General features: G+C 37.2%; 1 protein-coding gene across 4 annotated transcripts in view; it reads right to left on the reverse strand.

Moving 5' to 3' along the window:
- LOC126337296 (transcription factor IIIB 90 kDa subunit) overlaps positions 1 to 12,019 on the reverse strand; it is a 342,489-nt gene that overhangs the window by 264,624 nt on the left and 65,846 nt on the right. For 2 of the 4 annotated variants that reach the window (XM_050001455.1, XM_050001457.1), the window contains one exon: positions 8,695 to 8,778. The exons of the other annotated variants lie outside the window; for them this stretch is intronic. In XM_050001455.1, coding sequence (XP_049857412.1) covers positions 8,695 to 8,778 — 84 coding nt within the window. The remainder of the gene's footprint in view (positions 1 to 8,694; positions 8,779 to 12,019) is intronic. 4 annotated transcript variants of the gene reach the window in all.

Genomic DNA, 12,019 nt, shown 5'->3' on the forward strand with positions numbered 1-12,019 from the left:
TTTGTAGTATGCTACTCTCTACTGAATTTGTTATCATGTTTTAATACGAACAATCATTTCTATATGCTGTCATCATATTTTAGACATATGGTATGTGTCAACCTCTTACACATTCTGTGTCTTTTATAAGTTTAGTGGTCCAAACAATTGGCTAGAAACCACTCATTAATGCCCATATGACTGAAGATATTAAAATATGAGTAAAGAGTGAAAATCAGGCAATGATTGTGCACAGAATGACATCACATTTACTATACAGAGTGGTTAACTATCCTGTTAAGGGCTTGGGTTTGATTGTCAGTATCATCAAGGTTTAGCTTTTAATAATACTGGATTAAAACAATGACACAAATTATTTGCAGATGAATGTAAGACTGGTAGATGCCAACCCCAGGTAAGATCAGTTAGAGTTCTGGAGAAATGTAATACACAAGGCAATACTGACCGTATGGTTTGTCTAATGAGACAGACTGAAGAAACAAAAATCTATATTTATACCAATTTGTAGGTTTCGATAATGATGACTCGAATACACTTTTTGGAATTCTGCAGATACCAGGGATAAAATGCAGAAAGTAGTAGGTTATTTACAACTCATACAGAAACCAGACCACAGTTATAGTAGTTGAAAGACATAGATAGAAAGCAGTAGTTGAGCACAGAGTGCTGTAGCCTGTCCCTAGTGGTATTCAGTCTGTGCACCGAGCAATCAGTAATGGAAACCAAGAAAGAATTTGCAAAGTGAGAAGAAGTGAAAGCTCTGACATTTCCCTATGACATTACAATTCTCTCAAGAGATAGCAAAGGAGATGGAAAAAAGTTGAACAGAATAGATAGTATCTTGAAAAGAGGTTACATGATGAACCTTGACAAATGTGAAACAAGGGCAGTCAAATGTAGTCAAATTAAATCAGGTGAAGCAAAACAACTGATGTCAGCCAAAAAAAATAACTGATGACAGCAGAACTAGATGGATATAAAATGCAGACTGGCAATAGCAAAAAAAAACAGTTCTGAGAAACAGGAACTTGTTAAGATCTAATATCAATTCCAGTGTTTTGAAGTCTTTTCTAAAGGTATTTGTTTTGGAATGTGGCTTTATATGAAAGTGAACATAGGCCACAAACAATTCAGACAAGAAGAAAATAGAAGATTTCAAAATGTTGTGCTACAGAATAATGCTAAAGATGAGAAGATATAATAACTAATGAGGAGGTACTGCACCAAGTTTTGGAAAGAAGAAATTTATGGCACAATCTGACTCTAAAAAGGAATCGGACAACAGAACACATCCTGGGGAATAAAGGAATCATCAGTTTGGTAATGGAGGGAAATCTTAAGGGTAAAAATTTTAGAGGGAAACCAAGTCTTGAATACAATAAGCAGATTCAAAAGGACACAAGTTGCAGTAAATATGTAGAGATGGATAGATTTGCCTTCAGTAAACTAGCATGGAGAGCTGCATCAAACTAATCCTCACACTGAAGACCACAATCAAAACAGTTTAATCTTGGGGCACTACTCAACTCCTGTAGAAGTATGTGGATTTGGAGCAAAGGCTGTCACAACATCTACTTCTTACACATTGCAGAGTTGGTCACAAGTCCCAGCATGGCATTTCATTACCTTTCCAGTAACAAGTGTCTGCATTGTCGCATAACTATCACTGTCACTATTTTTAGGACAGCTTTGTGGACATAATTCAATTGTTCTCCTCAAATGCCTTTTCATTATCAACAAAGAAGTAACCTGATATGCTAAAAGATTTATTCTTTGTACTAAACAGCATTTAGCACACTATCGACTATACAAATACAATACAAAGCTGCTTTTATCTAAGGGTCCTTTTTTTGCCAATAATTCAATTGCCTTGATGTGATATGGTATACTTCCTTATTACAAACAATTTCATTTTCTTTTATGGAATAGTAACAAATCTGATATCTGAAACAGGAAAATACTAAATTGTATGTAATATAATGTATCTGAAATTGATTATCAGATTTATGAATGTAAACAAGTATTTAATTCATATCTTTCAGATGGACAATACTAATGTAACATTGTCCTCTCATTTCGATAAACAAAGCTGATATTGATACCTCTAGAATTAACATTGCTACTATGACAAGAAAAACACCCCAAGCCCCCCTCCCATGAACCATGGATCTTGCCGTTGGTGGGGAGGCTTGCGTACCTCAGTGATACAGATAGCCTTACAGTACGTGAAAACCACAAAGGAAGTGTCTCTGTTGAGAGGCCAGACAAATGTGTGGTTACTGAAAAGGGGAAGCAGCCCTTTCAACAGTTACAGGGGCAACAGTCTGGATGATTGATTGATCTGGCCTTGTAACATTAACCAAAACGGCCTGGCTGTGCTGGTACTGTGAATGGCTGAAAGCAAGGGGAAACTACAGCTGTAATTTTTTCCGAGGACATGCAGCTTTACTGCATGGTTAAAAGTTGATGGCGTCCTCTTGGTAAAATATTCCACCATTTGGATCTCCGGGCGGAGACTACTCAGTAGAAAAAAAAAACTGGCGTTCTACGGATCGAAGCATGGAATGTCAGATCCTTTAATGTCAGGTAGGTTAGAAAATTTAAAAAGAGAAATGGATAGGTTAAAGTTCGATATAGTGGGAACTACTGAAGTTCGGAGACAGGAGGAACAATACTTCTAGTCAGGTGAATACAGGGTTATAAATACAAAATCAAATAGAGGTAATGCAGAAGCAGGTTTAATAACGAATAAAAAAATAAGAGCACAGATAAGCTACTATGAAGAGCATAGTGAAAACATTCTTGTAGCCAAGATAGACATGAAGCCCACACCTACCATAGTAGTACAAGCCTATATGCTAATAAGCTCTGTAGATGATGAAGAGATTGAAGAAATGTATGATGTGACAAAAGAAATTATTCAGATACTTAAGGAAGACAAAAATTTAATAGTCATTGGGGACTGGAATTTAACAGTAGCGAAGGGAAGAGAAGAAAAAGTAGTAGGTGAATGTGGACTGGGGGTAAGAAATAAAAGAGGAAACCACCTGGTAGAATTTTGCACAGAGCATAACTTAATCACAGCTTACGCTTGGTTTAGCAATCATGAAAGAAGGTTGTATACATGGAAGAGGCCTGGAGACACTAGAAGATTTCAGATAGATTATATAATGAAAAGACAGAGATTTAGGAACCAGGTTTTTAATTGTAAGGTATTTCCAGAGGCAGATGTGGACTCTCATCATAATTTGTTGGTTATGAACTGTGGACTAAAACTGAAGAAACTGCAAAAAGGTAGGAATTTAAGGAGATGGGGGCTAGATAAACTGAAAGAATCAGAGGATGTAGAAAGTGTTAGGGAATGATTAATTAATACAGCAGAAGATGAATGGGTAGCTTTGAGAGATGAAATAGTGAAGGCGGCAGAGGATAAGCAGGTGAAAAGACAAGGGCTAGTAGAAATCCTTGGGTAACAGAAGAGATACTGAATTTAATTGATGAAAGGAAAAACTATAAAAATGCGATAAATGAATCAGGCAAAAAGGAAAACAAATGTCTCAAAAATGAGATCGACAGGAAGTGCAAAATGGCTATGCAAGAATGGCTAGAGGACAGATGTAAGGATGTAGAGGCATATATCACCAGGGGAAATATAGATACTGCCTACGGGAAAATTAAAGAGATCTTTGGAGAATATAGAAAACCACCTGTATGAATATTAAGAGCTCAGATGGAAAACCAGTCCTAAGTAAAGACGGTGAAGCAGAAAGGCTGAAGGAGTATATAGAGGGTCTATACAAGGGTGATGTACTTGAGGGCAATATTATGGACATGGCAGAGGACGTACATGAAGATGAAATGGGAGATGTGATACTGCACGAAGAATTCGACAGAGCACTGAAAGACTTGAGTGGAAACAAGGCCCTGGGAGTATACAACACACCATTAGAACTACTGATAGCCTTGGGAGAGCCAGCCATGACAAAACTTTATCATCTGGTGAGCAAGATGTATGAGACAGGGGAAATATCCTCAGACTTTAAGAAGAATATGGTAATTCCAATCCCACAGAAAGCAGGTGTCAACAGGTGTGTAAATTACATAACTATAAGTTTAATAAGTCATGGTTGCAAAATAATAACATGAATTCTTTACAGACGAATGGAAAAACTGGTAGAAGCCGACCACGGGGAAGATGAATTCAGATTCCGTAGAAATGTTGGAACACACAAGGCAATACTGACCCTACAACTTAATTTAGAACATAGATTAAGGAAAGACAAACCTATGTTTCTAACATTTGTTGACTTAGAGAAAGATTTTGGCAATATTGACTAGAATACTCTCTTTCAAATTCTGAAGGTGGTACGGATAAAATACAGGGAGCAAAAGGCTATTTACAATTTGTACAGAAACTAGATGCACTTATAAGAGCCAAGAGGCATGAAAGGGAAGTAGTGGTGGAGAAGGGAGTAAGACAGGGTTGTAGCCTATCCTCAAGGTTATATGATCTATGTACTAACCAAGCAGTGAAGGAAACAAAAGAAAAAATTGGAGTAGCAATTAAAATCCATGGAGGAGAAATAAAAACTTTGAGGTTTGCTGATGACATTGTAATTCTGTCAGAGACAGCAAAGGATCCTAAAGAGCAGTTGAATGGAATGGACAGTGTTTTAAAAGGAGGATACATGATGAACATCAACCTAAGCAAAATGAGGAAAATGGAATGTAGTTGAATTAAATCAGTTGATGCTGAGGGTATAGATTAGTAAAAGAGACACTTAAAGTAAAGTAGTAGATGATTTTTGATATTTGGAGAGCAAAATAACTGATGATGGTCAAAGTAGAGACAATATAAAATGCAGATTGGCTATGGTAAGGAAAGCACTGCTGAAGAAGAGAAATTTGCTACCATCGAGTATGGATTTGTGTGTCAGGAAGTCTTTTCTGGAAGTATTTTTATGGAGTGTAGCCATGTATGGAGTTGAAAGATGTGTGATAAATAGTTTAGATAAAAAGAGAATAGAAGCTTTCAAAATGTGGTGCTACAGAAGAATGCTGAAGATTAGATGGGTAGCTCACATAACCAATGAGGAGGTATTGAATAGAACTGGGGATAAGTGGAATTTGTGGCACCACCTGACTAAAAGAAGGGATTGGTCAGTAGGACAAGGGTAAAAATCATAGAGGGAGACCAAGAGATGGATACACTAAGCAGATTCAGAAAGATGTAGCTTGCAGTAGTTACTCGGAGATGAAGAAGTTTGCACAGGATAGAGTAACATGGAGATCTGCATGAAACCAGTCTCTGAACTGAAAACCACAACAACAACAACAATAATGACAAGAAACTACATACTGTTTAGAAATAACTTTGATAGATAAATCATCATGATGAAAACAAAATGCGTATGTTTTCAGTGGGGTCAGAAATATTTGAAATTAACAACTAAAATTATATCCTGTATGTGTAAAATCACTGAATTATTGACAACATGGCCATGAGACAATTTGTGTGGATCACTGTGAAAGCGCATAGGACAAAGCAGCACAACTAGTCACCGAGTGGCTACTTAGCATTTGATAGAATAAAAATGAAAGGGTGTAACCAAAGAAAGACCATGGGGCTCAATGCATTAATGTTTTATCTTTCAGATAGCTGCAGTTGTGTGTGTTTAAGATGTGCCTTACTTGAAGTGAACTGAATCTGGTGTCAGTAGCAGTGGGTGGTTAATTGTGGATAACTATGATGGTTAGTAATGAGTTTACAGTTGAATTATAATTTCAGTGCATACCTTTCGATTTGTATGTGAGGGATTAGTACATTTACGTCTACATCTATACTCTGCAAACTGCTGTAAAGTGCACAGTAGAGGCTACTTAGCACTGCTTAGAGCTTCTTCCCATTCCATTCAGAATAGAGCACGTAAAGAGTAGTTGCTTAAATGCTTCTGTGCATGCTGTAATAAGTTTAATCTTCTCTTCATAGGCCCTATGGGAGTGATAAGTAGGGGCCTGTAATATATTCTAAAATCCCTAAAAGCTTATTCTTCAAACTTCGTAAGATGATATAGTTGCTGGATGGTCCCAGGAAAACTGAAGTCTCTCTATCTGATGACAAAAATACATGTTTAAAAGTCAGTGGCAGGCATAAAACATCACCTGAAATTGTACTAAATGCTTTCTCCACAAATTATTTTGACCAGTTAGTTGAGGAGTCCATACGAAGCGAAAATACTTGCGGTAACATACCGGACCTCTTAGCAACAAACAATCCTGAGCAAACAGAGAGCATCATAATGGGTACATAAATTAGTGACCAAAAGATCACTGTAGTGAGAGTGAATGGTGTAACATCCAAATCCAACAAACACAAAATACATCTGAAAAAAAAAGAAAAACAGATAAAAATCAGCTTAACACCTTCCTGAGAGACAGTCTCCTTTCCTTCTGCACTAACTATTTAAACATCAGGCAAACAAGGCTTAAATTCAAAGAAACAGTTTCGTGGAAGTTGAAAGAAAAATCAATAAGAGAAGGAACAGATCCCCCTATGATGCAGAAAAAAGAAAAGGTATGCCACATTTAAAAGAACACAAAATCTACAAGATTGGCAATGGTTTTCAGATGCTCATAACGTGATACAGACATCAATGCAAGAGGCTTCTAATAGTTTCCACAATGAAACTCTGTCTTGGAATCTGTCAGAAAATCCAAAGAGATTTTGGCTGTATGTAGAGTATTCCAATGGCAAGACATCAATACCTTCAGTGTGTGATGGCAATGGCAATGTTACTAATGAGTGTGACACTAAACTGAGGTTACTAAACAAGGTTTTCTGCATTTTTTTTCACAAAAGAAGATGCAGTAAATATTCTAGAATTTGAATCCAGATAACTGTCAACATAAGTAATTTAGAAGCAGATATGCTTCGAGCATTGAAAAAATTTAGGTCACTTAATAAAGGCAAGTCTTTTGGTCTAGCATATATATTAATTAGGTTCCTTCCAGGATATGCTGATAAAACAGCTCCAGTTCCAGCAGTCATGTAAAACCAACCGATAAACAAAAAATCAGTATTTACAGACTGTAAAGTTGCACAGGTGGCAATAGAAATAATGTGCTGAATTATAGACCCAAAACATTGACTCTGATTTGTAGTAGGATTTTGAAACATAAACTATGTTCCAACATCATGAAATATTTCAAGGAGAATGATATACTGACACATAAATAGCATTGATTCAGATAGAACAATTCATCTTCATTCACACAAAGTAATGGGTGCTGTTGACAGTGGTTCTCAAGTTGATTCCATATTTTCAGCTTTCCAGAAGTCATCTGTTCCTCACAAGCAGATTCTAATTAAGTTGCATGCATAAGGAGTATTGCTACCAATCTGTGGCTGGATTCAAGATTTTCTGATAGTTGATAGTAACTGACAGGAAGTTATCTATAGAAACCAAAGAAAGATAATTTAGGAGTCAATCTGAGCACTCCTCTTAGACTGCAGAGATGATGCTGTCATTCACCATCTAGTAAGGTCATCAGAAGGAGATCAAAAACAAGACATCTCCGCAAGATGCAAGAAGCGCGCGCGCGCACGCACACAATCACACGCACACACACACACACACACACACAATAAAAAGTGTGAGGTCCTCCACATGAGTGAAAATGAAAATCAATTAAATTTTGGTTATGTGATTAATCATATAAATTTAAAGGTTGTAGATTCAGCAACATACCTAGGACTAAAATTACAAACAACCATCACAAAGAAAATTTGTTGGGAAGGTGAACTGACGACCATATTTTACTGGCTGAACACTTAGAAGATGCAACAAATTCTATAAAAAGATTGCATACACTATGCTTGTGCACCTTCTTCTAGACAACTGAAGTGCAACATGGGATCTTTGCCAGATTGGATTCATGGAGGGCACTGAAAAAATTGTAGAAAAGGCAGCTTGTTTTGTATTATCACAAAAAGTGACCTGCGGTAGCAACCACTAGAACAAAAGAGGCTTTTTTTTATGTGGCCACATCTTGTCACAAAATTTCGATCACTAACTTTCTCCTCCAAATATTCCAGTATTTTATTGACTCCCATCTACCTAATAAGAAATGATCATTGTAATAAAATAAGAGAAATCAGAGCCTGCATACAAAGATTGTGGGGTTCGTTTTTCTCCTCACATAATTCAAAAGTGGAACAGTGAACAAACAGTCAATGCGGTTCTATGAATCATCTGTCATCACTTAAGTGTGAATTGCAGAGTACTGATGTAGATGGAGATATATTCTGTTCATGTGTGATTCTTTTGTTAATTATATTACATAGTACTTTTTGTATTCTATGTAGTATTAGTGAATTAGTGTAAAATGAACATTCTCGTGGCCAATTTGTGTATTTCATTGCCAGTGATTTAAAAGGTGTGCAGTGAAAGAGTCAGTATAACTCATTAGCCTCTAGGCACTCATTGTGAATCAACCAGTAGGGAAAGTGAGAGTTCACCTGCTCATTGTTCAGTTTGCAGACATAATATAGTTCTATGTGGTATGGATCCCACACATTTATAAAACACGGTTTCACAATGCTCTGCACTGCTAGACATCACACTTCCCACCCATCCTTTCCCTTTCCTTCCCCTTCCTATATATCATGTTTACATTTTGAGATGTGTTACTTACGCATTGGGTTAACAATCTTCTTTGTAGACTGACTGCATTTTCCCAGTAACCTGCCGATGAAACTAACGCCGTCACCTGCTTTACCTAAGACAGACCATTTGATCATTTCATTTCATATCCTTATAAGTTTCCTTTTTTGGAAGGCAGCATATTAATTTTTTAAGCATTTAAAGTAAGTAGCAAATACCTGTACCATTTTGAAATCTTTTAAAGATTTGCCTGAAAATGTGTCCATCTTTTTTTCAAATGGTACGGGTAGTTTATTACAGACAACCACATCATTTGGGGAAGTCTGAAGATACTATTAATTATGTCTGCAAGGTCATTAATATAAAACATGAAGAGCAAGGATCTCAACACACTTCCTCAGGGATGAGTCACAACACACATCCTTGGGGTACATCTGAAATACTTCTACATCCGTCCATGATTATACATCCAAGATAACATGCTGTGTACTCCCTGCCAAGAATTCCTCAACTCAGTCACAAATTTCACTAAATATCCCACTGGATTGTACTTTTGATAATAATCATAAGTGTAGTCCTGAGTGAAATGCTTTTTGGGAGTCAAGAAATTCTTCATCTACCCGATTGCCTTGATCCATGGCTTTCAAAATGTCATGAGAGAACAGTGTAAGATAGGTTTCACATGGTTGTAGTTTTCAGAATCTATGATAGATAGCATGGGGGGAGATCATTCTGTTCAAGATATATCATTACGTTTCAACTCAGAACACTCTATGATTCCAGAACAGATGGTACACTGTGATTAAAAGATAGACCAGAAATCTTATATAGAATCTGATACAGATTTATTCAGGTCCTAGAGATTTGTTCAAGTTTAGTGACTTCAGCTGTTTTTCAAAGCCACTGATCAATACCTCCTTAAGACATGACACTGTTGCATCTTTCTGTAATTCACTGAACATTTCAATCTTTGTATTTGTTGTAGCTGCCCTTTGTACTTTGTTGCTTCAACTGCCTCATGGTCATAGATACAAGTTTAAACAGAGGCATTCTGAAAGGGGTCATATCTGTTTGTTGCCTTAGATCTAATATATTTCCAGCAAGAGTGGGCTTACAAACTATCTGATGTATTTATTTTCAGAGATAGCATTTAATACATTTTTGCAAGATGTCATGCCATGCGCACCACTTACAAAACTGAAGCTATCCCAACTGATTGTTGGATGATTAAAGTCTGCTCTGAAAATGAAAGTGTGATTGGGGAACTTACTAGAAAAATGACACTATCCCAACTGATTGCTAGATGATTAATGTCTCCCTTGATGATGACAGAGAGATTGGGAAACTTATGTACTAGGAAACTGAGGTTTTCTCTGAAGTTTTCAGTTACAGATGATAGTATATCTGGTGGTCAACAGAAAGGTCAAGTTATAAGTTTATGACCATTCTCATACTACAAGGCATGCTTTTTTAAAGTAAGTACCGTTTTGAAATTAACAAAAGACATACTAAGATATCTCAATAATTTCATTTTTACGTGAAAGCCTGTACCTTAATCTACTTTTCTACATAATTTCCATCGATATTGAGGCACTTGTCATAACGTTGTACCAGTTTTTGAATACCCTCCTCATAGAAGTCTTCCACCTGACTTGTTAACCACTGCATCACCACTGTTTTGACTTCGTCATCGTCTTGAAGACGCTCACCACCCAGGTGTTTCTTCAAGATGAAACATGGGTGGCCTATGTCACACCAGAATCAAAGTAACAGTCCATGGAATGGCGGCATTCAGATTCACTCAGAAAAGTGATGTTTAAGCAAACAATTTCTACCCGGAAAATCATATGCGCAGTTTTTTGGGACAGAAAAGGAGTATTGCTTGTGGAATTTCTGTCTTGTAATGAGGCAATCAATGCAGCAGCTTACTGTAAGACATTGCACAATCTGCACTGTTGAATTCAGAACAAAAGACGTGGCAAGTTGAGCAAGGGCATTGTTTTGCTGCAAGACAATGCCCGTCCGCATGTGGCAAATCAGACCAAAGATCTCATCACATCTTTTTGATGGGAAACTCTAGAAAATCCTCCATACAGCCCCGATCTTGTGTCCAGTGACTACCATCTGTTCCTGCACTTGAAGAAGCTCCTGGGTGGTCAGCGTCTTCATGACGAAGTCAAAACAGTGGTGATCCAGTGGTTAATAAGTCAGGTGGCAGACCTCTATGAGGAGGGTATTCAAAAACTGGTACAATGTTATGACAAGTGCCTCAATATTGATGGAAATTATGTAGAAAAGAAGATCAAGGTACAGGCTTTCATGTAAAAATAAAATTATTGAGATATCTTAGCACGTATACTTTTTAATTTCAAAATGGTACTTACTTAAAAAACACACCTTGTAAGTTTAGCCCAATGTTGCATCCAGCTTCAATTTCTATCTTTGCAGGCCTGAGTTTCTAATCTGCTGTCAAAAATACAACACATCAATTACTATTTGCCTGTCCTTTTGATACACTTAGATTTAGCCCAAAAATCTCATTGCTATCAGTTTTAGGTTTAAGCCAGCTTTCTACGTCTAGTACAATGTGATCTACACTGCTTTTTAAGAATACAGATGCTTGAAACTGTGGCATATTGTTACAAATGCTTTGGCAGTTGATCACTAGAACTATAACTGTTTGGTCTGTGCGTGTGAGAGGAGGAGGGGGGGGGGGGGGGGGGCATTTCTTTGGATATTTTAGAAAGTTGATATTTCAGTGCCTGTGGTGTTCAGAAGTACAATGAAATGTTCCTTCCGATAAGCATGCATGTCCAAAGGAACAGGCTATGCGGCAACTACAGCTATTATGAAATACATAAAATGTATTCACCATTGTGAATGTGGATAACAATCAGCTGTATAATGAAATAATGACAATGAAAATTTGTGTCAAACTGGACTCAAACCCGGATTTCCCGATTATCATGGGTAAGTAACTTTCAATTACAAGGATTTCCCGATTATCATGAGTGAGTAACTTTCAATTACTTGTAATTGAAAGTTACTCACTCAAGGTCTCCCTTGTATGAGAATATACATAATATAGATGTATGACTGCAGGTGTAGACACATGGTTGATGACACATGGAAGGTTGGGTCTGGCCATAGTCATGCTCGGACAGTGTAATGATAAGGCTACCGCCATTTGGGTTTGACTGAGCAAGTTGGTGGAGTGGTTAGCACACGGGACTAGCATTCGGGAGGACCATGGCTCAAACTTGTGTCCAGCCATCCTGATTTAGGTTTTCCGTGACTTCATTAAATTGCTTCAGGCAAATGCTGGGATCATTCCTTTGAAAGGGCAGGGCCAACTT

The sequence above is a fragment of the Schistocerca gregaria genome, chromosome 1, assembly GCF_023897955.1.
Source record: "Schistocerca gregaria isolate iqSchGreg1 chromosome 1, iqSchGreg1.2, whole genome shotgun sequence".
Lineage (NCBI taxonomy): Eukaryota > Metazoa > Arthropoda > Insecta > Orthoptera > Acrididae > Schistocerca > Schistocerca gregaria.